The sequence below is a fragment of the Lepidochelys kempii genome, chromosome 1 (genome assembly GCF_965140285.1).
Source record: "Lepidochelys kempii isolate rLepKem1 chromosome 1, rLepKem1.hap1, whole genome shotgun sequence".
NCBI lineage: Eukaryota > Metazoa > Chordata > Testudines > Cheloniidae > Lepidochelys > Lepidochelys kempii.
Genome location: NC_136380.1, coordinates 186,275,226 through 186,302,129, shown reverse-complemented (window position 1 = coordinate 186,302,129; position 26,904 = coordinate 186,275,226). Strand labels below are relative to the sequence as shown.

At 44.5% G+C, this 26,904-nt stretch overlaps 1 protein-coding gene across 3 annotated transcripts; it reads right to left on the bottom strand.

Annotated features, from left to right (window-relative positions):
* Positions 1-1,491: 1,491 nt before the first annotated feature.
* ADPRH (ADP-ribosylarginine hydrolase) lies at positions 1,492-26,355 on the bottom strand. Of its 3 annotated transcripts, XM_073304535.2 has the most exons (5): positions 26,292-26,355; positions 22,449-22,599; positions 8,589-8,934; positions 5,589-5,949; positions 1,492-3,285 (listed from the first exon to the last, which is right to left on the bottom strand). In XM_073304535.2, exons 3-5 carry the CDS (start codon positions 8,899-8,901, stop codon positions 2,886-2,888), a joined length of 1,074 nt encoding a protein of 357 aa, XP_073160636.1. In that variant the 5' UTR covers positions 8,902-8,934; positions 22,449-22,599; positions 26,292-26,355; the 3' UTR covers positions 1,492-2,885. The 3 variants fall into 3 exon arrangements, with proteins under 3 accessions (XP_073160636.1, XP_073160627.1, XP_073160646.1); XM_073304526.2 differs by lacking the exon at positions 22,449-22,599 and having other exon boundaries at positions 26,296-26,354; XM_073304545.2 differs by lacking the exon at positions 22,449-22,599 and having other exon boundaries at positions 26,292-26,340.
* Positions 26,356-26,904: the final 549 nt, after the last annotated feature.

The window sequence follows — 26,904 nt, the reverse complement described above, 5'->3', positions numbered from 1 at the left end:
GCAGCAGGATGGCCATGCACAGGTGGGCAGGTGCATGCGCAGGGGCCATGGGGATAGATCCTCCACTGCAGCTCCAAAGAGGTGGCATCTGAAGCGCAGGGGGGAGTGGTCTGTGGGGCAAACCGCAATGCTGAGTGTGTAGCAGAGAACCCTGTGGGAGTTTTACGCTGGGCAGTACCCAGACTGCACAATGTGGCCTGGAGACCTGCTGACTCCTTGAACACCGTGGATGTGCCCAACGAGATCTACACTGAGGTCCGGATGCAGCTGCTTTCCCCTAAAACACTCAGGACTAGAGCAGTTTTTTAATTTAAAAAAAAAAAAAAAGGCTTTTTTTTGGTCAGAAATGTCTGTGAAAAAATTCATGGTGGTGGAGATGTTTTGGTTTTCAGGTAAGCTTGTTTTTAAATTTCATTTTGGTGGCAGAAACACCCATTTTCTTTCACTTTTGTTTTTTTATGCTGAAACAAGGTGGGGTTTAGTTTGGGAGGTTAGAATGTGGTTTTGTTCCAACCGTAACAAAACATACATTTTTTTGTTTAAAAAAAACACAAGTTTTAACAAAAATTTTTCTTTCTTAAAAAATGGTCATGAAACACTAGCTTTTTCCAGCCAGTCCTACTCCTGTCTCCTGAGGTTCTTTGGCAGGGGGAGTCAGGTGGGGGGGGGCACTGAGGTCCAGGTTGCCTAGCTGCTGAATGTGTGCTTTCCACATGTGCATGTGTTTATCCCCTGCCCACTATGTAACTGGGATAAAGCATCTCTCAGAAGACAGGGGTCTCCCCCATACAGCCCTGGCTCATGACTTCTCGTCATTCTTTTCCCAGTAATAGTAGCCCCTTCCTTTCTTTTGGGAAGGAGAGACTAAGGGTATATCATTTTGATGAGTAAATACAAACACAAAACTGCAGGGCTTCTGGATCCATGGACCAAGTGCACCACTAAAGTTTTCCTCAGCAGTTCCCTTGAGAAGGACTCTGGAGAGGAAGGAATCTGTACTAAGGTACGTTGCTCTTGTGGTACTAGTTTAGGTTTGTTCTATAGGTTTGGGGGCAGGAAACAGTTTTCCGAGTCTGAATTTGATAAATGGGCAGATGCATCCTTCCATGACTGCTATAGCAATGGGAGCCCGGACTTGTGCAGAAATACGTGGGCGGAGGGAGTAGCATCCGCACTACCTTACAAAAACAAACCACCTCAGCTCTGAGTTTATATTCCGTGTCACTTCAGCACAGTTCCTTAACGAACAGTGGTGTGTGGCCTTCACTTTCCTAACAGTATCTGTCCATCTTCTCCTTGCCTTTACCTTTGTCCTTTTTGGCACAGGGGTCCTGTCTCCTCAATGCAAGCACAAAAGCTCTTTGCATTACTTTGCAGCGCTTCAAGGGAAGAATAAATGTACCCTCAGTGACCTGAGCGCTGGGTTTGGTCAGGGATTCATACAACTCCTTCATGTGAGAATGAAGGACAAAATGGAACACCAATAAACAGTTTCATATGAGAAATATGTGCTTTATCTTCCATTTGCCAAATATATGCTTTTATTTAATTCTAGACAGAGCACTTAAAAACCAGAGGTCACCCCAGGCAAAAGGTACAGAACTGCAAATCTCTTTTCCTTCTCATTTGGAAACTTGTTCATACGCTTCCAGCATTTCCTTGATATCTGCTGCAAATTCACCAAAAGGCACAATGGCAAACCTCTGACATGGTGAAGCAGATGTTATCTTCTATTCATTTGCAAATCTAGATGGTTTCACATAGAGCAGAATTGTTCTGCATTATCAGCTTACATTTTGTAGTGATTTTATTTTTTTGTAAAGGATCTTAAACAGGATAAATGATGATCAGCTTGAAAGCTGCCATCTTGGGAGTAAGACACACACAATTCAGCTGTTTGCACAGAAAAGCAAGAAACTTTCAAAGGTGTTATCAGCAGTTACATAACATTTTGAGAAAAGGACATCTGAAGGCTCTGAAGGTCCCAGCTCTTAACTGGGATATGGTAACAAGTGGCATTTCCTATTTCTAATTCTTCATAACGAGATCCAGTTTGATGAAGTAAGGTGCAAATTCTGTCCCTAATGTTAGAATTACCTTAAGTGAATGGCAAGACTGTATGTGGATTTGACTTCCCCCTTAACTGCAGTAGGCAAGAGATAACAATGACATTTTTATTTAATCATAACAAAAGGTCTTGAAATTCTGCAATTGGTTAGAGACGCTGTGGAATTAGGTTTTAAACAAATGCCAAATGACCAGACTTAAAGCAGGAAAATGTGTCTCCCTACACTAAAGGTGTGAAAATCCTCCCTTGTGCTTCGTACTAATTGGTGCCTTAGGACCAGGGCTTGAATGGGCCCTAGAGCCTGTATTCCCTTCTCAGCTGTCAAGGTGCTCACTATGTGTCTGAGGGAGGCGCACTGCGATGTGAGAGAAGGGAAGGCTCGCACTCGCGCTCGGTGCTGGTTCTGTTCTGTGGAGAAATATTAAATGTCACTCAAACTCAGGACCAAATTCTTTTACAATTACTGACAAAATCCAAACCTGACTGACCATGCATTGCTCTCTGGTGTTTCTCAGATTGCATTTCTGCTAACAGTGGCAAAAGGAAAAAAACTGAGGGAACACAGCTGCTATGCCACACTTCCCCCTCACACTTTCATCCTTAATCCTGTTATTCTAATACTAGGCATTGGCTAGACAGACTGCTAAAGCACAAGCAAGACCTGGGTGGATCAGGAGATGGGGGTGAATGGGCAGTAAAGTGCAGTCCAAAATCAATCTAACCCTTTCTTCCCCCCGCCCAAGCTATACAGGGAAGTTTGTACAACTTAGTTTTGTCTTGTGACCTCTAGAACCACCTCTCCTAGCACCACCTTGGCCTAGCTCCGTGGCTGGCTGACCTCATACAAGGCCTTAGCTATTTTCTCCAGCCTCTCTCTGTATTCTAGTTCTCTATAGAGGGCTACATTGACTCCTTCGAAGCCATACATGGCCCCCCACCAGCACGCGGCAATGGCCGCTGTAGAATCTGAGTCCCCACCGTGGAAAAAAGCCCGGTGAGCGAGCTCTGTCCAGGAGTTTCCAGCACCAAGTATGGCATCGTAGGCAATCATTGGGGCATCGTGCCCACTGCTGCCACCCCAGCCAGAGTAGCTCAGGGAAACATAGAATTCATCTCGCTCCTTCACGCCATATACGGGGGGGAAGGTAGGAACAGACACTCCATCTGAAATTCCCCTGGACTCCAGGTATTTTTCCCACCGTTCTTCAAAGTAGGACCTACAAAACAGGGGAGAAAAGTAAGCAAAAGTCCCAGGGCAGCAGTAGGCAGCACTTCTGTTTAACTAGATGGACACCACAGCTGTCAGCAAAAAACATGAGAGAGAGAGAGAGAGAGAGAGAGAAAACTCAGCCCACCTCCTAAACCAAACAGCAAACCTCTCCTGTCTAATTGGAGACATTAGCTGCACAACACACAGGCGATGAGAGGATGAGACTCAAAGGGAGGAACACTTAAGCCTTTGACTCTTCCCTCCAGGAGAGGGCAGTAATGCACAGACAGGGAAAAATAACCCATTGCATTGCAAGGGATTCAAAGTGACAGAAAATAAGTAGAGAACCCAAATCCTGCACTCAGATAATCTCCACAAACTGCGTGTGTGAATGGATTCAGAGTCCAAACTAGGATCCGTATCAGAATATTTTAGCTGCCCCTCGCCCCCAACCCTAATGTGCTGGGGTCTTTCAAAATGTGTATCTGAACTTCCCACCTCAGCCCCAACTCAACAAATTAATTTGCCTCAGGACTGCTTTCTTCCAAGCCGAGGTAGCTTATTAGTGATGGAAGATAGAGCTGTATGCCTCCCCGCCCTTTTCTGAATTACAGATGAGCCAATCCTGATTACTGCCAATTTGGTATTTGCCAAGCAGTTTACGCAACCAAATTTCAGCCTATGGTTTGTCTGAAGTGTCCACTGGAGACAGGGTAACCAGATGTCCCATTTAATAGGGACACTCCAGTTTTGGGGGACTTTTTCTTATATAGGCACCTATTCACCCCCTGTCCCATTTTTTCACAGGTACTATCCGGTCACCCTAACTGGAGAATTTATTGGTATCTCTGCCTCATGATTAGATGACAAATTTTACAGGAAATTTCTGAATAATGAATAATCATTGGTGTTAAAAATTGTGTGCAACTCTTGAAAATTTCACACTTTTTTTTCACCAATGGTTGTCAGCCATTTGAATAGCCAGTGAATGACTCCACAAAGAATAGTGAACCAAACGTGCTGTTTCTTAGTCACAAATATTCACAAATCACTTTAGTATTCAATGAGCTGTTGTTGAAGATCATCATCAACTGGTGTAAATCTGCATCGCTCCAGCTGAGGAACTGAACCCAAGTGTTGGTTTTTAAGCTAATTAGGACACTGTGAACTACCTTGGATAAAGTTAAAATCCTCCTCCCCAAGCTACCTCTTTTTTTAGAAAGAACCTTGTTAGACTCTGAAAAGCATGAATAATTCCCTCCCTCTCTGTTTCAATCACCTCAGCACTCCCTAGCTCTGTCTGACATCAGCGGTACAGTTTGAACAGAGAGGCTGTTTCGCAGGATGTCCAGTAGAAAGCTCATGGAGAAGCATGTTCTCTCATAAGTTTTGCAGGCTGTAGGATTGGTTTTAGCAAAGAAACATCAGAACCCTTGAGTGCTTGTCCGAGTTGAGCTCGGCTCTGAAACTATTTGAGGTTCTCCATATTTTGTTTCAGAGTTAGCAGCCATGTTAGTCTGTATTCACAAAAAGAAAAGGAGGACTTGTGGCACCTTAGAGACTAACCAATTTATTTGAGCATGAGCTTTCGTGAGCTACAGCTCACTTCATCGGAAGCTTATGCTCAAATAAATTGGTTAGTCTCTAAGGTGCCACAAGTACTGCTTTTCCCTATTTAGTGTAACAGCCCCAGTCTCTAGTCATTCAGGCTCTAGGGAGGAAGGATGGTCTTGTAGCTGAGATGCAGGGAGCTGGGTTCTCTCTTTGGCCTCATTAGAGAACTGAAGTATGGAGGATGACAAGTTGCTTAATCCCCTCTTTCTCCATCTGTAAAGTCATAGCGTTTAAGGCCAGAAGCGACTACAAAATCATCTAGCCTGATCTGTATCTCGTAGGCCCCCAGCACCTGGACACTAACAATAGGGACAGCAATACTTCCCTCCCTCGCAGAGGGTTTAGAAAAGTTAGGTCACTGGGTATGTAAAGCACTTTCATAACCTTCCAACAAGACTGCAGAGAGGCCTGAACGTGCAGGAGTGGGCAATGCAGAGGAAAGCTGTGGCATTGGGTACAAACCTTTCCTATCCTAGGGCCCGGTTCTCATTGACACAAAGACAGTGTAAAAGGGCTATGAAGGAAACCCTCCTTGTTGGGATCCATGAAACAGACTCCTTTCACAGAACAGTGTTCAGACCCCATGGCTGAGGTTGCTGAATGCCTTGCATTTGATAGTCTGGAGAGACTGATAACCAGACATTTGGGGGCCTACAAATTCTAGTCATCTCACCAGCAGAACCCAGCCCAGCTCACCACTGCTTCAGGTTCTCCTTCACAAAGTAGCCAGACTTCCGGATGTAGACTTGAGCCTGCGGCAGCACTTCCATTAGTCCCTTCCCCCATCCGTGAGGGGGCTTGCGATTCACAGCATAGGCGGTAAAGAGAGCCGAAGCCAGGGATCCCAGGTAGCCAGTTGGATGATGATGGGTCATTCGACCGCTCTCGATGCTGACTTGAATCAAGCTGTCCAGCTGCTCAGGATGACAAAACCTCAGCCCAATGCACATGGACCGCATGGCAGCCCCACATCCTCCGTCATTCTTGTTAAATGGAATCCTCCAGCCATCTGGTTTGTCTGGCTGCAGGCCCAGTGCGTTTTGAACGCAGGTAGAACCTGTGCAGGAAGGAAACAGACTAATAAAGGGAAGCCTTGATCAACAGGCCAGAATGTTCATTTAGAATGAGGAATGGTGAAAGCCAGAGGATGGGAAGGGAAGGAGCTTTCCTGTGTACCTTTCCTAATTTCATATCAAGACCTAATTTGCCTCGCTTACCTATGTCTCTCTACTTCAACTGCTGAAATAACTTGTATAATCCCAAACCAAACTCACTTACAACACTAACCTTAGTGTGTGTGTGTGTGTGTGTGTGTGTGTGTGTGTGTGTGTGTGTGTGTGTGTGTGTGAGAGAGAGAGAGAGAGAGAGAGAAAAATATAAGACAGCATCAAAGTCTCAGTCCTTGTCAAAAACAACAAAATAAAACAAGTTTGGCATTTTCAGGCCAAATTTAGTGTGTGAAAGCAAAGAACTAATTTTAAAAAGTTAAACAATCTTTTTGATTGCCCCACCATCACCACCACCCCCAGACTGTGTGTCTCAACAGATTTTGTCAGACAGCTCCTAAAAACTTCTTCTCTGGCAGAGGAGCACATACATGACAAATTTCAAATAGCATGACTTTTTTTGAACATGTAAGATAAGGGTAAAAAAATCAGTCTTGTAACAGAAAGCTAGCTACAGCTGCAACTACAGAGAGATTCTCTCTCTTAACCACCTAGGACAATGGCAAAGATTGTCAATGTGCCTAAAGTAAGGTACATCCATCCATACTTTGGGAATTAGGCCATCTCTTCTTAGGTAACAAAGCTGCTAGGCACCTGCAGTTTCCTTTGGCTTACCCAGAGTCATGAGTGTTCCTCAGTTTAGGTCCAAAGCATATTTATAGCCTAACAACTGCAAGGCTGTCTAAATCATCAGTGGTAACTTTTGTGTCTCCATTTCCCTATTCCACAAGCATCCAGATATTCCCCTGGAATGTTTGCAACCCAAACTGCAGCATTGTACGAGTGTGGGAAAATAAAACTGGCTAAACTGTGATTGCTGTATTTTCATTGTCCTGCTGAGGAAAAACACAGAAAATTAAATAGCAGAACTAGTGAAAAGGGATTTAGATTTTACTAAATACTAAGGTGTTACCGGTAAAGATCATTATGGTTTTGAAAAATGTTTGATGGGGCTTATCACTTTTCTTGTATTTAATTTCTTATCACATCTGTTTAAAATTTATTTTTGTGTATATGTGTATGCACAAGATGTATACTGCATACCAAAAACTACAGCAGAACCTCTGAGTTACGAACGCCACCGGAATGGAGGTTGTTTGTAACTCTGAACAAAATGTTATGGTTGTTCTTTCAAAAGTTTACAACTGAACATTGACTTAATGCGGCTTTGAAACTTTACTGTGCAGAAGAAAAATGTTGCTTTCCCTTTATTCTTTAGTAGTTTACATTTAACACAGTACTGTACTGTATTAGTTTTGGGGGGTTTTTTTCTCCTGCTGCTGCCTGATTGTGTGCTTCCGGTTTAAAATCAGGTGTGTGGTTGACTCGTCACTTTGTAACTCTGAGTTTCTATTGTATGTTAAAAGAATATTAAGGATGCAAAGCAAAGTACTGAAAAGTTAGAAAATGGCAGAATTAAGGTAGCCCATGAAACCTTAATTTGACTCCCTTGTGCATATACAATATCATACTATCTTTAATTACATGGTCACTACAGCTGCCTGGGCATTAGAATTCCGCAGGATATTCCCAAAATAAACAAACAAAACCCCTACTAGTTCTGTATCCAAATGAAAAGCTGAAATTTCCCATGGAACAGAAATGCCAAAAATTTCACTGATAAGGTTGAAATATTTTATTTTGATTGTATTACTTATATAGCCAGTCAATTTACCCAGCCAGTTCCAGTCTTTCTCCCCAGCCCCGCACAGTTTGTTCCAATCTACTTCCTCCATTGCCCCTCCCCAATCCAGCTCTTGTCAACTCCGCATTTGGATCAGGCTGCTTTCTCCTCCACACTGCTAGGGTGCCAGCAGGGAGGGGATGGGGAGGCATTGAGAGCACAGGACAAAAAGGCTTCCTGCTCTCAGGTCTGATGCCAGGCCCTATAGTGGCCCCCAGCAGCAACTGCAGGGACAGTCATATCCTGTTTAGCCCCTTCCACCCTGGGCTGGAGCATGCTCGGTGCAGACAGAATCTTCAGGGAATGTAGCTGCCAAACTCTACAATGTCTTTACTGAGCATATGTAAAAGTGAATTTTTTTTTTCCCCAAAAGGCTTATAACTGGGCCATATGTGGGCATATTTTTCACAGAAATTGCAAAGGCATATCCCTGACATAAAGGTCACCTCCCTGCCAAATTTCATGTCCCAGATCCAAACACGGAGATGCTAGAACTTCTCGAATAAACTGTTGTAAGAATATTAGCAAAACAATGTCTTTTTCCCAACCTTGTTCTTGGAAATGGCAGAACAGTTTTATTTGAAACTTTTCAGAAAAATCAGTCTGATGCAGACAACTCACATGGAAAATTTCAGCCTGAACACTTAGTTTGGTAAAGTTATAAGCAACTATAAACAGTGGCAACTCTCTGGCAGCCTTAACTAAAGAAGGAATGAGAGAGAGAAAATTAGACTGAGGAAGGAAACGTTGTTTTGTATGGTACAGATACAATTTCAGAAGGATTACCTGGAGATCTGCCAGCCATGTCATCCATACAGTCCTTGTAGTGCTTTGCTATAAGGGAATAGAGCTCTGGAAAACTTGGCTGTTTCCCAGCAGCTACCAGAGCTTCAGCTGTAGCCAAGTGCATCACTGTGTCATCGCTGACTTTCCAGCCTGCTATACTGATGTTTCCCAGCCCCCCCTTCTGTGCAACCTGCCTGTGAATCTCCTGGCCATTCTGCAGGAACTCCCATTTTCTATTGTAATAGCCCAGGGTATCACCAACTGCGCTCAGCACCATGGCTGCCACATAGTTCTCAATCAGACCTGAACTCATGCTGTGCCGCAGGGTGGCTCCGCTTCGTGGACTCTGAAAATCAAACAAGTATTATTAGTTTGGGAGGGTGCTTCATTGTGTATCTAGTCAAGCAAGAGCCATACTCAAAGTCTTAAGAGCTGGAGCATTCAGCCTTTCTGCACCTGTTGGGCAATTTAACTTGCACAAATAGCTCTGAAATGCAGTATTTGCACACTTTGCCTCACAATCTGTATGGTTAGTTTAGCTTCTGAGTAGGGAATGGCCTGTGGGTGTTCTACTGGGAAACCAATATAAATTCAAACCCTGTTCTGAACCAAGAGTAGATCCCACACCAGCCTTCCATCATACAAGCTTCTAGGCCTTGGCCTATAGCATGTTTCTCTCAGGATCTGACAAAGTACACATTCTTATTCCCAACTACATTCAGCTGCTGCCATCCTGGCCCAGGTAAATTACAGATGCAATTGAGAATAAAGTTATTTATAAGTATTAAAATTTGGATTGACTGGTTTTGTTTTTTTAAAAAAGTGTGATCCATATAACACCCTCAGGTTGGTTGGTTAAGTGGTTTTGTATTAAATCTGTAGTTAAATAAAGCTAACCCAACATTTCTTTATTCAAAAACCAGACAACATATATCCCCCTGCAGGATTTGCCACCTTGTTATAGTAACATTTTGATAAATGCTTAAGAGCCTGAACATGAAATTGTTTGGTCTATTTTTATTGTCTGAGAAAAATGCAAAAAGAAAACCATATCAAGAGTGAAAGGTTAATGTATTAATCAATTGCTATAGGTTAAGAAAGTGATTTAAAACAAAAATGAAGTACAGTTGCACTCTGAAGAGTAATTATAGTGGTCCAGCAGCGCCCCAGAGTTAACATTATATTACAACTTCCATTTAAAGATCAACATTTTTAAGTCTTCTAAAGTTGACATGCTTAGTAGGAGTCCTTTGAAATTTGGTGTGCCTCAAGAGAGTGCAGGGTAGGGGCTATAAAGGCTTAGGACCTGAAAAAAATAACCATTTTTCAAAAAGTTTCTATCTGCAGTTGGTTGCTGTGGTGTAGGGGTTTTTTTGCACAGAGCTAGAGCTAAAACTATTGATGTGAGGCAGTTCAAAATGGTCTCAATCTGTCTAGTTTTACCCAAGATAGTGGTGACACCCACTAAATCTTTGGGGGATACAAACTGAGGACAAGATTTGAGAAAATGTACATTGTTTACAGTGCATACCCGCCAATACAGAACAATGGCTAGAGGGTTTCCTTTCCTTCCATTTTATAGGCTTTAAAGGCCGACACTTGGAAGGGCTCTAAAATCCAAACAGTTCCTCAGATTGCTTTGAAATTGGGTGTGCCTCATGGGGGCACAGGCTTAGAGATCCAGACTTGGGGTCTTTTGACCAAGGGGTTGCCGAGTTACAGCCTCTCCCCACCAAAACTGATTTCCTTCTGCCTTGTACTGTTCAACTGAGGGGTACTAATGACTGGATGAATCACAGATCTCATTGAGACAAACAGCTGTGCAGTCACCCTGCAATTAACATAACTAAGAGTAAGTTAATCATAAGCCCACACCTAAAACAAAAGGTTTGGACTAAGTGGCTACAATTTGAGAGTCATAGGTGGCAGGGGATTTTTGGGAGAGAGGGTGGAGTTGGTGCGGCCAATTGGGACATGGCACTGGAACACTCAGCATTAGCGGGGCTATCAGTCTATTCCTGGCGCCTAGGAATCTGAATAAACCTCTCTGTTCTCGGGGCCAGTTGGTAGGGTAGCTCACCACTGCACTGGGTTCCAGCTCAGGACCCTCAAGCTAGACAAGCAAGATCCGAGTTCATTGACTCAGGAAGGAGTTCAGGGCACCAGCAACCTTCCCCCAGGTCACTGCAGGCTCTTCAGCCTCTTGGTCTGTTCCACCCTTCCTGGGGTGTTGTCCCTTGGTAGCTCTCTAGCAGTTTGCTGACAGGAGTTCCTTTCGGCAGTCTACTCGCTCCTCTGTTAGCCACCCCACCCCTCTGCGTCCAAGCCCTTTTATCCTTCCAGCTGCTGTGAGGCTGCCAGTCAGCAGTGCCTGTATTAACCCTTTGGTTGTTGGGCCAGCATTGGGTACATACACTCCATGACGGTGGGAGGCAGGAATTAAACATATGAATGCTTCCTGGGAGGGAGGGGCATTAAGGGGCAGAGCAGTGGGGGAACAAGGGGAGAGGGGTTTGGGGCTGCAGCAAGGGGAGAAGGATAGCTGGCGATGAGTGATAGAGGAGAGAGAGGTTGGGGGTGCAGTTGAGGGAGGCGTGAGGGTTAGGGAAATTGGAAGGGCAGGATACTGAATTGTTGGGATGAATGGCATGGAACTGGGGGAGAATACAGACAGGCACCTGTGAGCCCCACATTCTTCCCTCCCATGTGTGTGCCCAAATCTGAAGGGCTCTTGCCCCTTGGGCGGGGGGGGGGGGGCTGAGCCCCCCACCTTTTCCTCTCATGAGCTGAGGTGTGGGAGGCCTTGTTGCTTTGGGGGTATCTGAATCCCTCTCACTGCCCTCTCTGTGAGTGCTAGGATCTGAGGGAGCTAGTGCTCATCCAACTTTTTCCCTTTTTGTCCTTTAATAGCATTAGATGGATTCATGTGAGTGAGAGTACATGGGTTGCAAAAACAGGTGAAAGGTTTAAACCATTCAGCAATTGTGGGGTTAGCAGAGTAAAGGTATGTGTGATAGGGCATATTAGAGCATTGCTGAAATAAGACAGAGGTAAGATTGCATGGACAGCCTTAATTCTACGTTTCCTGGTTTTTAGAAGTTTGACTTTTGCTCCACTTAGCGTTCTGCAAGGAGATGACATGCCGCCAAGCAACCCTAACTCTGCCGGCATGTAGTTTTTTTTGCCATTGAATTTTATAGAAATGACCCCTTATTGCCTTGATCTACCCCGTGTGTATATTCAGAGTTGGATCTGTTTAGTTTAGTGAAACCCCTTTCTTTCTGCTACATTTCACTTCTGCAATCCCTGCAGAACCAGCCCAGTTGCAAGTGTGAACTGGCGCCTATTCCTTTCTGCACATCAGGCCTTTGCATACTTAGTTTCAATCAGTTGCACCTGTGCAAAATCAATGAAGATGCTTAAATGCAATAAGAGGACAAGTAGGAAAACTTACAGCTGGAGGCTGTCAAGGTTCCTTCCCCACTCTGAACTCTAGGGTACAGATGTGGGGACCTGCATGAAAACCTCCTAAGCTTACTTTTACCAGCTTAGGTTAAAACTTTCCCAAGGTACAAATTAATTTTACCCTTTGCCCTTGGAATTTCCACTGCCACCACTAAACTTTAACTGGGTTTACTGGGAAACGTAGTTTGGACACGTCTTTCCTCCCAAAATCCTCCCAACCCTTGCACCACACTTCCTGAGGAAGGTTTGGTAAAAATCCTCACCAATTTGCATAGGTGACCACAGACCAAACCCTTGGATCTTAGAACAATGAAAAAGCATTCAGTTTTCTTACAAGAAGACTTTTAATAGAAGTAAAGGAATCACCTCTGTAAAATCAGGATGGTAGATACCTTACAGGGTAATTAGATTCAAAACATAGAGAACCCCTCTAGGCAAAACCTTAAGTTACAAAAGAGACACACAGACAGGGATAGTTATTCTATTCAGCACAGTTCTTTTCTCAGCCATTTAAAGAAATCATAATCTAACGCATACCTAGCTAGATTACTTACTAAAAGTTCTAAGACTCCATTCCTGGTCTATCCCGGGCAAAAGCAGCATATGGACAGACACACAGACCCTTTGTTTCTCTCCCTCCTCCCAGCTTTTGAAAGTATCTTGTCTCCTCATTGGTCATTTTGGTCAGGTGCCAGCGAGGTTACCTTTAGCTTCTTAACCCTTTACAGGTGAGAGGATTTTTCCTCTGGCCAGGAGGGATTTTAAAGGGGTTTACCCTTCCCTTTATATTTATGACAGAGGTATAGAGGCTGCATCTGCATCAGGAATTTTAGACAAGCCTCCCATGTTTGTACACCAATGCGAGGAGCCTAGGTAACAAAATGGAGGAACTAGAGCTACTGGTGCAGGAAGTGAAACCAGATATTATAGGGATACAGGAACAGGGTGGAGTAGTAGTCATGACTGGACGACAGCTATTGAGGGGTATGTGCTGTTTGGGAAAGAAATAAAGGTAAAGGTGGTGGAGTAGCACTGTATATCAATGATGAGGTAGAATGTAAAGAAATAAGAAGCGATGAAATGGATAAGACAGAGTCTGTCTGGGCAAAAATTACATTGGGAAAGAAAGCTTCTAGAGCCTCCCCTGGGATAGTGCTTGGGGTGTGCTATAGACTGCCTGGATCTAATGTGGGTATGGACAGAGACCTCGTTAATGTTTTTAATGAAGTAAACACTAATGGGAACTGTGTGATCATGGGAGTCTTTAACTTCCCAGATATAGACTGGAGGACAAGTGCTAGTAATAATAACAGGGCTCAGATTTTCCTAGATGCGATAGCTGATGGATTCTTTCATCAAGTAGTTGCTGAACCAACAAGAGGGGATGCCATTTTAGATTTGGTTTTGGTGAGTAGTAGTGAGGACCTCATAGAAGAAATGGTTGTAGGGGACAAGCTTGGCTCGAGTGATCTTGAGCTAATTCAGTTCAAACTGAATGGAAGGATAAACAAAAATAAATCTGCGACCAGGGTTTTTGATTTCAAAACGGCTAACTTTAAAACATTAAGGAAATTGGTTAGGGAAGTGGATTGGATTGAAGCACTTATGGATCTAAAGGCGGAGGAGGCCTGGGATTACTTCAAGTCAAAGTTGCAGAAGCTATCAGAAGCCTGCATCCCAAGAAAGGGGAACAAATTCATAGATAGGAGTTGTAGACCAAGCTGGATGAGCAAGCATCTCAGAGAGGTGATTAGAAAAAAGCAGAAAGCATACAAGGAGTGGAAGATGGGAGCAATCAGCAAGGAAAGCTACCTTATTGAGGTCAGAACATGTAGCGATAACGTGAGAGACTAAAAGTCATGTAGAGTTGAACCTTGCAAAGGGAATTAAAACCAGTAGTAAAAGGTTCTATAGCCATATAAAGAAGAAGAAGAAAAAAAGGAAAGAAGAGGTGAGACCGCTAAACCCTGAGGATGGAGTGGAGGTTAAAGGATAATGTAGGCATGGCCCAATATCTGAACAAATACTTTGCCTCAGTCTTTAATGAGGAACTTAGTGAGAATGGTAACATGACAAATGGGAATGAGGATACAGAGGTAGATATTACCATATCCGAGATAGAAGCCAAACTCGAATAGCTTAATGGGACTAAATTGGGGGGCCCAGATAATCTTCATTTGAGAATATTAAAGGAACTGGCACATGAAATTGCAAGTCCATTAGCAAGATTTTTTAATGAATCTGTAAACTCAGGGTTTGTACGGTATGACTGGAGAATTGCTAACATAGTTCCTATTTTTAAGAAAGGAAAACAAAGTGATCCAGGTAACTACAGGCCTGTTAGTTTGACATCTGTAGTATGCAAGGTCTTGGAAAAAATTTTGAAGGAGAAAGTAGTTAAGGACATTGAGGTCAATGGTAAATGGGACAAAATACAACATGATTTTACAAAAGGTAGATCGTGCCAAACCAACCTGATCTCCTTCTTTGAGAAAGTAACAGATTTTTTAGACAAAGGAAACATGAGTTCCCTGCATCACTTGGTGAACATACCATTCTCCACAAAATTTGAATTTTGCTGTCTGTTGGCTAGTGTCTCCTAAAGATGTGTAATCACATGGTACTTCATGGACAGGTCACTTTTCTTACCCCACAGGGCTTATTACAAAAATCTACAATGCACAATTCAGTTATGGGAGAATGTAGAGAGATGCTTGGCGAGGACAAAAATATTGCAGGAAAATTGTGTTGTAGGAAGTGGTTGTAAAGGAGGAGAGGATATTGGTAGACAAGCAGAAGGTTACTTTTCCATGATTGTCATATTATGGCCACCAAATGCCATCTTTCTTGGCTTCTTCATCATACGGCACCTTGGTATACACATTGCCTGAAACAGGTGAAGCATGAAGGAGGATGGCTAGGTTCTAGGGGTCAAAATCCCAGTCTGAACCCATCTTTTTGATATGTAGTCTTGGCTGAATAGGAATCCAGGCAGCAGTTCTTTGCTTCCACAAACTTCCAGTCAGCAGACCCAAGTGGTGGGTAGCATGGTGAATCATAACTGTCTACAGCACTGACTGTTGTGTATTGTTTGTTGTGAGGAGTGCTTTGGTTGGTTGATTGGTTTTTTTTTAAATCTCCATGATGAGATCATTTTTCAGATTGAACTTTTTGGATTGTTTGGAGGCAAAGCTAGTTCTGGACAAGAACAGAATTGTCTTTGCTTGAATTTTAGCCAGTATGACTTGCAGGAGGTATTTCAGGCCACTCCTTCTGAATCCAATTCATGTATCTCCTGACTGATGAACTCTACTGGAGAGACAGGGAGTCTGTTTTTAGAAGAGATTCTTAATTGTTTCCATGTGGGAGAGCAAGGTGACATTTTTAAATAAGGAAGTGATCATTTGGCTCAAGAAACAATCACCTGACATTGATTTAGTTGGGGATTGGTCCTGCTTTGAGCAGGGGGTTGGACTAGATGACCTCCTGAGGTCCCTTCCAATCCTGATATTCTATGAAACACAGTGGATCTAATTTACCTAGATTTCAGTAAGGCATTTGATACCGTGCTACATGGGGAATTATTAGTTAAATTGGAAAAGATAGGGATCATTATGAAAATTGAAAGGTGGATAAGGAATTGGTTAAAAGGGAGACTACAGCAGGTCCTACTGAAAGGTGAACGGTCAGACTGGAGGGAGGTTACCAGTGGAGTTCCTCAGGATTTGGTTTTGGGACCAATCTTTTTATTACTTACTTCAGCACAAAAAGTGGGTGTACGCTAATAAAGTTTGCGGATGATACAAAGCTGGGAGGTATTGCCAATTTAGAGAAGGACCGGGATATCATACAGGAGGATCTGGATGACCTTGTAAACTGGAGTAATAGTAATAGGATGAAATTTAATAGTGGAAGGTGTAAAATCATGCATTTAGGGATTAATAACAAGAATTTTAGTTATAAGCTGGGGACGCATCAATTAGAAGTAACGGAGGAGGAGAAGGACCTTGGAATATTGGTTGACCACAGGATGACTCTGAGCTGTCAATGTGATATGGCCATGAAAAAAAGCTAATGTGGTCTTGGGATGCATCAGGCGAGGTATTTCCAGTAGAGATAAGGAGGTGTTAATACCGTTATACAAGGCACTGGTGAGACCTCACCTGGAATACTGTGTGCAGTTCTGGTCTCCCATGTTTAAGAAGGATGAATTCAAACTGGAACAGGTACAGAGAAGGGCTACTAGGATGATTCGAGGAATGGAAACCCTGTCTTATGAAAGGAGACTCAAGGAGCTTGGCTTGTTTAGCCTAACCAAAAGAAGGTTGAGGGGAAGATATGATTGCTCTTTATAAATATATCAGAGGGATAAATACCGGCGAGAGAGAGGAATTATTTAAGCTCAGTACCAATGTGGACACAAGAACAAATGGATATAAACTGGCCATCGGGAAGTTTAGACTTGAAATTAGACAAAGGTTTCTAACCATCAGAGGAGTGAAGTTCTGGAATAGCCTTCCAAGGGAAGCAGTGAGGGCAAAAGACCTATCTGGCTTCAAGATTAACCTCGATACGTTTATGGAACAGATGGTATGATGGGATAACATGATTTTGGCAATTAACTGATCTTTAATTATTCATGGTAAATAGGCCCAATGGCTTCTGATGGGATGTTAGATGGGGTGGGATCTGAGTTACTACGGAGAATTCTTTCCTGGGTATCTGGCTGGTGAATCTTGCCCACATGCTCAGGGTTCAGCTGATCGCCATATTTGGGGTTGGGAAGGAAATTTTCCTCCAGGGCAGATTGGAAGAGGCCTTGGGGGTTTTTCGCCTTCCTCTGTAGCATGGGGCACAGGTCACTTGCTGGAGGATTCTCTGCACCTTGAAGTCTTTAAACCATGATTTGAGGACTTCAATAGCTCAGACATAGGTGAGAGGTTTATTGCAGGAGTGGGTGGGTGAGATTCTGTGGCCTGCATTGTGCAGGTCAGACTAGATGATCATAATGGTCCCTTCTGACCTTAATATCTATGAGTCTATTGCAGGTCGAGCATTGGCTAGAGCAATAGTGTAGACAGGGCCCAGGGGTTTTAAGAGTCAACAGTGTGCCCTTGTTGCCAAAAAGGCTAATGGCATTGTGGGCTGTATAAGCAGGGACATGGCCAGCAGATCGAGGGACATGATCATTCCCTTCTATTCGACATTGGTAAGGCCTCATCTGGAGTACTGTGTCCAGCTTTGGGCCCCACACTACAAGAAGGATGTGGAAAAATTGGAAAACGTCCAGCGGAGGGCAACAAAAATGATGAGGGGACTGGAACACATGACTTATGAGGAGAGGCTGAGGGAACTGTGATTGTTTAGTCTGCAGAAGAGAAGAATGAGGGGGGGATTTGATAGCTGCTTTCAATTACCTGAAAGGGGGTTCCAAAGAGGATGAAACTAGACAGTTCTCAGTGGTAGCAGATGACAGAACAAGGAGTAATGGTCTCAAGTTGCAGTGGGGGAGATCTAGGTTGGGATATTAGGAAAAACTTTTTTACTAGGAGGGTGGTGAAGCACTGGAGTGTGTTACCTAGGGAGGTGGTGGAATCTCCTTCCTTTGAGGTTTTTACGGTCAGGCTTGACGAAGCCCTGGCTGGGATGATTTAGTTGGGGATTGGTCCTGCTTTGAGCAGGGGGTTGGACTAGATGACCTCCTGAGGTCCCTTCCAGCCCTGTATTCTATGATTCTATGAACCAGCCTGTTGTCTGACCATGCTCAGGATAGATCTAGACAATTCTGTGCTTAAAATGCCAGTGGTCGGTCTGCACTAGTGCTCCAACCCTTGGTATAATTTAATACCAATTTAGGGGACATTTACCTAAGACACTCTGTGAGCAAGGACAGAGCAGTTTGGCAACTTGGCAGAAATCACACAGGAAGTCAGCATCAGATCAGCTTGTGTGAGTTAGTCATTCTAAGTGAGTCAAGGGATTTTTTAGAAATTTGGTTTTAGATTTATTTTAAAAAAAATCCCATCTCAAGCCTTGGGTGCTTTAACACAACATAAAACTCACAATCCATCCAAAAACAGAGAACCAGGATAGGCCAAACTTAGGGGCAGATTTTAAGGTCGGAACATGGTCAGCAAATATGCAGCATAGCCACATCGCCTTAGGCTTTTTTTAAATATAAAAAGTTTAAAGTAAACAAATAAAACAAAAATCACAGGCCCAAACCTACGTGGAATCTCACTCAAACTGCGTTGGTTTGCATATTCTCAATTACTGGAACCTCACATCAATGGCAATACTTTTCCTTGGCCAATTGTTTTATGAGGCTGTCTTGTCTTTCTCTGTTGGAAGGAGAGCAAGATCACTCAACTGTGTCTGTGGTAGTGTTGAACACACATAATTTTTGACACATCTTAATGTGCTCATTTCACATTCAGCGCAAGGCACTCCAATGAGCAGGGTGAGAGTCAACACAATTATTTCCATTTCTGGTAAAACATCACCGGGATAACTTGACACTATGAAATTCAAGTAACTCTGGACTCCAAGGGACAAACCGAACACCTCTGTGTCCTTTGTTTTTCAAGATGAATAATTTTACAATCTCATGAACCAAATCTAAAGAAAAATTAATATTTCCCCATGAGTTTAAGACCTTTCACTTTGACTCTGCTAAAGTTATATTTTTGAAGTCACCTGGGATGGATAAAACCAAATCAAGCAGCTACCTCTTGAATTCCCTCACACTGAGATTTTAGCTCACTGATCATATCTAAGACCTCAAAATATTTCCTTTGATGGTTCTCCTTTGTTTCTAACACACAATTGTGTACAAATGCATCATACATGCATAGTACACATCTCTTCCTTTGGCTTGGATAGTTTGTATTTCCATAACTCATTGCTTCTGACCTGGTCTGAGATTTTTACAATTTCCCGCATAATTTTTTTCAGATCTGAGATTGCTGAGCTAATTCACTGTGTTGGAGGACTTGGATCAGGTCAATTTTCTATGACCGAAGGATTCCAGAGACTGCAGCCATGATAATGAAGATCCTATGCCACCATAACAGACTGAGGTAGAACAGCCAATCCATCAGACATGTTGCTTTTTGCTCAATATATGTCCTCACTACTCCTGCATTCAGCCACAATTTCATCTTCTTGGCATTCAATAATACTCTAATGCATTTACTATAGTTGCCTCAATGGCTTTCATTTGCGCTGCCCATCTAGTCTCGCAGAGTGCTGTTCGATAATAAAGGTCTCCTTCATTCTTTAGAAGCCTGTTCCATTTCAGCTGCTGCATCAGTCCTGACAGCGACTTCAGGGCCGTACAGCGCATCATCAAGTTCCTCTTCTCTTTGTAAAACTGTACTCTCTCAAGCAAGAGTTTGAAGATCAAGATTATTTTTAGACTTAATCATTAGGTTTTCCACATCGATGGCTCGTCTGTGAAATATTTATGTATTTCCTGCAAAGCTGTGAAGAAAATCTTCAGGTCTGGATTGGCCATATCTTCAGAAGCATGAACCAAAACTAGGTTAATTTGATGTGCTAGGCCAGGCCTGCACAACATGCGGCCCCCGTGGGCTCACTGTGCTGCCTGCGGGGGCTGTAGGCAAGCGGCGGGGTGGGGCAAGCAAATGGCTGGCTGGTCAACCAGTGGGTGGGTGGGCAGGCGGGGTGGTGAAGAGGTCAGTGGTTGGGGGCAGATGAGCTGGCGGCGGGGGAAGGGGACTGAGGAGGCAAGCGATGAGTCGGTGGCTGAAGGGGGGCATCCATTTTCAGTATTTTAATTTTTGTTACTGTGTTGTACTTAAAATACCGTACAGGATCTTTTCAGGGGGAATAAGGCAAAACGCCACATTTATTAGTATTACATGTAATAACCAGCACTATCATATGCATAGGATGTATATCACGCTCCTGCACTCACATACACACACACACTCCATCGTGCTGTTGTTACCAACGAGCTGCTCCCCTTAATTTCACTGGCCAGGTGAGTTAGATGGGGGAGGGGTGGAGCCGGGCTTCTGCCGATCCGGATCAGTGCTCCAATGTTGACAAGACGAAACCCAGGGTTCTCTGCAAGACACCTCACTTTTATAGCAGCTTCCCTCTTATGCAAATCTCCCAGATTCAAAATCTGGGACTGTGTCCGTTGGTCCTTTTTGCTGCTTTTCTCTGGGCTGGGGGTTGTCCCAATGCTGCAAAGAGGGTGTTCCCAAAGGAAGGTGCTTGCTTCTAATCCCCGAGGCCATCAGTATGTCTTCTCTTCTCTAGTCAGCCCACTTGACAAGTTTGATTGTCCTTGGTTTGGCTCCCATCACCTCTCCAAGGGTTGCAGCTGTCTGGAGGTGCCTGCCTACCACCCCTGCCTCATTCACACCTCATTCATTCAACAGGGCAATTGATTACAAAGTGGGGGGAAGATCTTATTCTACTTCTAGCAAAAAGACATTTTTCTTTTACCTTAATTATACTACCTTAGGGGCCTGCTATATCATATTACCAAGGTTCAATACAAAGTCATATAAAAGTTATACAAAAATGCATAATGCAGAGATTTATCTACAACTGCATTGATTGACTGCTGTGTGCAGTAATATAGTGACCCCTGGGTCTTTGAATGAGGCTTTATACTTGGGAGGGGTGAGGGGGCGCAAAGAGGCAAGCAGTGAGCCGGCAGGGGTTCTAGGGGCGGGCATGCAGGTTTCTGGCAGGGGAGGGAGGAGGTGAAAGGAGGCGAGTGGTGCGTGGGGGACTGACTAGGAGGGACGCAGCAAGCTAGCAGGGGGTTAGGGGGTGAAGAGGGGTGTGATGGTGGGGCTGAGCGGGGCAGGGACGGGTCCTATTTTACTGCTGTGATCTGGTCACCCTATTCACGCCGTTTCTTTCCCCCTCTACAGGCTTCCAGTGTGCCATGCACCATGAGATATCTCTTCTCTTTGTGTGTGACTGTGAGTGTTTCCCTTGTGTGTGAATTTATTCAATACAATCTTGAGCTTCATAATGGATACCATGAGTGAAAAGAAAAAGAGAATCAGAGCACAGAGTTTTCAACACTGAATGGACGAATAAATACTCATGTACTGTTTCCAAAGACAAAATACTGTGCCTTGTGTGTCGTGAAACGTTAGCCATTCCAAAAGAATACAACCTTCGGCGGCACTTTGAAACTAAACATCCCAATCTCGCCAAACTGAACCCAAATGAAACCCAAACCCAGTTTAGTGAAAAACCTTAGTGGAGAACAGCAAATTTTCAAGAAAGTGAGCACTGAGAATGATACGGTTACTAAAGTAAGCTTCCAAATTTCTAAGGAAATTGCTGCTGCTGGGACATGCTTCACAGAAGGCGAGTTTTTAAAAAAGTGTATGTTGACTGCTGTATCTGAGTTACGTCCAGAAAAGAGGGGAATATCTGAGAATGTCAGTCTAGCACGCATGACTGTACAGAGAAGAATAGCTGACTTTTCTACCAATCTAAGTGATCAGTTAAAGCAAAGAGTCAGTAAATTCTGCTTTTACTCCCTAGCTATGGATGAAAAGACTTTAAAGACAGCGCCCAACTTCTTATTTTTATTAGAGGTATTGATAAAAACTTCGAAATTACTGAAGAACATGTGCTCCATGATAGGTTGCACAACCGGAAAAGAAATCTCCAGTGAAGTGATAAAGTGCATGAATGATAAGTCGGGATTAGATTTCACAAACTTGGTGGCCATTTGTACTGATGGTGCTCCAGCTATGTGCGGAAAAAATGTTGGAACAGTTACTCTTCTTGAAGAATTTATCGGGAGACAAATAACCAAACATCACTGCATTATACATCAGCAGGTTTTGTGTAGCAAAGTCTTAAAATTTGAGCATGTAATGTGAGTTGTAGTTTCCATTGTAAACTACATCCGTTCTAGAGGACTAAAACATAGGACATTTCGAGCCTTTCTTGAAGGGGTAGACGCCGAGTGCAGCAGCTTAATCTACCATACGGGAAGTGAGGAGGTTGAGTAGAGGAAGAGTGCTCCAGTATTTCATTGCTTTGAAAGAGGAGGTAGCAATATTCCTAGAAAATGGGCCAATAAAATTCCCAGAGCTTGAAAATGAGTCCTGGAATCAAGATCTCTTTTTCTTTTTGTGATATTACAGCACACCTGAATGATCTCAACATTCAACTTCAGGGAAAAGATCAACTTATATTTAAAATGTGTGCAGCAGTGAAAGCTTTCAAAATGAAATTGAAACTTTTCAGAAGTCAGCTGTCAAAAGGAGAACTGTGTCACTTTCCCACTTGTGCACAGCGTATCCCTCAGCACAAACATGCCGAGTTAGAAGAAAAATATGCAAAGCACATTAATCTTTTGATTGAAGAATTTGACAGAAGACTTACTTTGTCTAAAGAAGAAGACGTCCAGTTGAAGCTGACTGAAGATCCCTTTTCCGTGGAACCAGATTTGCAGTTGGAGTTTATTGAACTTCAATGTTCGGCGGTTTACCGAAATAAGCACAGAGAAAGCAGCCTGCGGGACTTCTACAAAAGTCTGGACAATGAAAAATACAAGAATCTTATCGAAGTTGCACTGAAAACGTTCAGCATTTTTGGAAGCACTTACATATGTGAACAAACATAATCCACATGAAAAAAAACAAGCATCGTTCTTCTCTGACTGACGACCATTTGAAGACATTATGAAAATATCCACTTCAAATATCACCCCCAAATACGACAACCTTGTTGCCCAAAAGAGATGTACTATCTCTCATTAAATTTGCAAGGTAATTATGAAAAGTACAAATATTTTCTTTCAACGGAACAGGTGTTTTTCATTTTTCCATGATTCATTAAAAAAACTAAAATTAAAAAAAGTTTGCTTTAATTGAAAAATTCTTAATAAAGTATCACTACCCCCCGCCCCTCCCTTCCTTTTTGGCCCACAGCTGTTTCGGCGGGTCAGCGCTGGGGAAGGAGGGTTTGTTTCCACGGGGCCGGGCAGCACTGTGGGGGGGGGGGGGTTCGGCAAGGCCAGGGAGTTTTGGCCCTCAGCTGTTTTCTTTGGAGTAATATGGCCCTCGCCGCTTTACGGGTTGTGCAGGCCTGTGCTAGGCAATGGATATATGGTGCACACACTTTGCCTCCCTTGCCTGAAAGATGTTCTCTCTCTTTTGCTTGCATTCCTCCACGAGGTCCAGCCATAACACTGGCCCCAACATATCCCTGTCATAAGAACATAAGAACGGCCATACTGGGTCAGACCAAAGGTCCATCTAGCCCAGTATCCTGACTTCCAAAAATGGCCAATGCCAGGTGCCCCAGAGGGAATGAACAGAACAGGTAATCATCACGTGATCCATCCCCGTCACCCATTCCCAGCTTCTGGCAAACAGAGACTAGGGACACCATCCCTGCCCATCCTGGCTAATAGCCATTGATAGACCTACCATCCATGAACTTATCTAGTTACTTTTTGAATCCTGTCCAGACATGTGTTTAGGGTCTGATCCAATACTTGTCAAATAAAACTTCAGTTAACTTGTCACACAAGGATGCAGCATCTGCCTCGCTTATTGCCACAAATGCTCTTTTATATCTACTTTTCCTTTGATACGATCAATATTAAAAAAGTGAAGCCATTTGATCAACATGTTTGCATCTGCAATGACAGTAAACAACTTCACTTCTTTGCAGCTAGTAAATATGTGCTTCCTGGTTTCTGAGGCAAAAAGACTTATATGTTCATAGGCAATTTTCTTGCTCAAGTATTTATTCTCTTGGTGTCACTGGTATGTCAGGCAGAAGTTGTATTATGTCAGGCAAGCAGCTTCATAATCAACTAAATACCACAAGAGATGCTCTCCAACACTTCACAGTGGCCGTGAAAAGGGAGACCTAAACTAGCTGAAGTTTTGACTGTCATGCAATATTTTTAATACTTCTTGCAACTTCCTGATATTTTCAGATGCTAGTTTATCAAAACATGTATTGTTACTTGTGAAGGGTCAAAACTGTAAAGCTGCCACATGTGACTACAGATGTTGTTTGGTCCTCCCATGAACAGCCATTAACTTTAGCATATTCTTCCAATCATTGAAACCTTTTACCCATGTTGATTTTTGAGCTTCTGTATCCCCAAAGGTTTCAGAGTAGCAGCCGTATTAGTCTGTATTTGCAAAAAGAAAAGGAGTACTTTTGGCACCTTAGAGACTAACCAATTTATTTGAGCATAAGCTTTCGTGAGCTACAGCTTACTTCATCGGATGCATAAAGTGGAAAATACAGTGTATCACCAATCAATCACCAAATGTGACAGTATGTGTAATCTGAAAGATATGAGCATGCTAAGCTACTTGACATGCAAATCTTCATGCAGTGCTTTTATCATGCTGTAAAATGAAGATGGGAAAATGGCATCTTGATGGAAAAATTGAAACTCTCCATTTGGCATATCACACTTGACGGGCAGGCAAGGACCAATCTGTACAAGCATACACAATTGCTCCAGTGATAAAACTGAATCGTGAAAGTGACTTATCATATGGGAACTTCAAACCTATTCCAGCAGGAAGACTGCTTTGACCTGCTCCATTGTTGGCCTGCTCATCCACTGAGCCTTTGGTTTTGCTCCTTTCAAGTTCTTCTACAGGGTCTCTGGTTTTACGATCATCTATGGGATCTTTGGCTACGTTGGGCTGTAGCTAATCTACAGGCAGTGGCGGATTAACACGTGCCCAGGGGCCCGGCCAATTTGGGGGCCCCCGCAGGAATGCCAGAACCTGGGTAGAAGTGGGAGGGGGGCCACGGTCACCAGAACTGTGGCCCTGACCCCTGCTCCTCCTCTTCCCCCTCGCCCCCCAAGGCCCCACCCCCTGGCCAGGGCAGAAGCTGGAGCTGGCAGTGGTAAGAGCTGCCCAGGGAGCTCAGGCCACTGTGGGGAGCCTCGGAACCTGCATCTGCCCTAAGTAGGGGGCCAGAGTGTCCAAGAGCAGCCCCCAGCCCAGTGGGACATGCCGCTGCCGGTGGGACACAGGGGCAGGGCTCCAGTCCGGCCTCCTGCCCCCTCCCCAGGGCCTACAGACATGCTCTGTGGGGAGGGGAGCCCTGACCTGGCCTGGGAGGCAGTAGGGAGCCCTGGGAAGGTCACAGGCAGCAAGGAGCTGGGCAGAGAGCTTTTCCGGCTTCAGCAGCCACTGCACTCCACCCAGGCTCCTCTGCTCGGTCACCCCACTGCCGCCTAGGCTTTGTGCCTAAGGCAGCAGCCACATGCAGCATTGCTCCTCCTGTCGCCTCTAGCCTGAGGTTTGCAGTTTTTGGGGGGGTAACACCACCCCCACCTCCCCAAACTATACCCATGCAGCCGCTGCTTTGTGCCTGCCTGAGGCTACTACGCCTATGTGAAAAAATGGGTGGGCATAACCTTCTCTCTTTAAAAAAAGGGGGGGAGATGGCCTCCCTCTTTTCCCCGATTCTGGCGCCCCTGAGCCCCCAGAGTGTGGGGGGCCCAAAAGTTCTTTGTGCCCAGGGCCCCAGTAAATCTTAATCCGCCTCTGAACTGGAGCAACCCCGGCAGGCTGGGGAAACTCCTGCTACTATCAGCCAGTGCTGGGCATGGGCAATGCTGTGGGATTTGCAAAGGCGTTGCATGACAGGTGGGGACGGGTCCCCTGCTGGGACTCCCTTTAAAACCGGGGGCTGATGGCCAGGGTGCAGGTATTAGACACAGCACAACCCAGGTAACTGCAACAGCCCTGAGGCAGCGAGGGGGGGCCCCTGGCCATGGAGACTTGTGAGAGGAGGGCCCCAGAATCCAGCAGGGCGGGCAGTGGAATAGCTGGGGCAGCTGTAGACTGCCACGTGCCCCTGCAAATCATGAGAAAGGTGGGGGTTGGTTAATGTTTGCAAGCGCTTGGAAGAAGTGAGAAGTGCTCAGCCTTGGGTGAAAGGCGGGAGTGCTATTGCCGTCCTCCCTCCCCCCAGTTTCATCCAACCCGAAATGTCACCACGCCCAGGGCGCGGATAGCCAGGAGACACTCTGAGCCTGGCCTGTGCACTTCAGGAGAGAGAGCTGCCCTCGGCTAGCCTGAGTTTCTTTCTGTCGCTTGCTCACAAACTAACTAGGGGAAAGCGGCGTTCTGCCTGGCTGGGCGCCTCACGGCCGGGACGGGCACACGGCGGCCGCATTTTACAGTCCGGTTGTAAGAAACGCTGTAAAGAAGGTGGTTAAAGGGGAGGAATTACTTGCAGTTCTGCAGCCGAGCCCTCTTGCGGAATGTGACTCTTCCGTCCTGGGGCGGGGGGTGGATTTGATTTGCAGAGGGAGCAGCCAATCTTTTGTCAGCAACCGCTTCTGAGGGCAGCAGCTGACCCCTGTTTCGTCTGCGACGTAGCCTACCAGAGGGAAAGGAGAGAAGCTTGCAGGGTGGGGGCTGGAAATGCAGCCCCTAAAATGCCGCACAGCAGCCCAAAGCAAAGCAACCATTACCAGCCATCTTCTGTAAACTGGTTTGTGGGAGGCTGAGCCATATTCCGTTCAGGGGAGAGTCTCTGCCTTACAGTGCTACTTGTAACTTCCCAGCGGGGTGGAAGGGTATTTTCTTAGTAGAAAGAACAGGAGGACTTGTGGCACCTTGGAGACTAACCCGTTTATTGGAGCCTAAGCTCTCCTGCGCTCTAGCTCACTAGTAACATTAAGGAATCGATGAATTGGAGTTAAGGGGGGAAGGCTCCCTGGAGCGCTGCTGATGACTTCAATATACAGCACACGGAACAGGATTGCCCAGATGACTTCACTCTACGCCACGTAGAAGGGGCTTGCCCAGGCAGTAATACCAAGGGTGCGTGTGGCAAAGTT

What these genes read in the sequence shown, in the direction of transcription:
- ADPRH (XM_073304535.2), bottom strand. Translation starts at nt 8,901, where the DNA reads ATGAGTTCAGGTCTGATTGAGAACTATGTGGCAGCCATGGTGCTGAGC. An exon ending in CATGGCTGGCAGATCTCCAG is followed by an intron (nt 5,950 to 8,588) that starts GTAATCCTTCTG and finishes CTTCCTGCACAG; the next exon opens with GTTCTACCTGCGTTCAAAAC. An exon ending in AAGGAGAACCTGAAGCAGTG is followed by an intron (nt 3,286 to 5,588) that starts GTGAGCTGGGCT and finishes CCTGTTTTGTAG; the next exon opens with GTCCTACTTTGAAGAACGGT.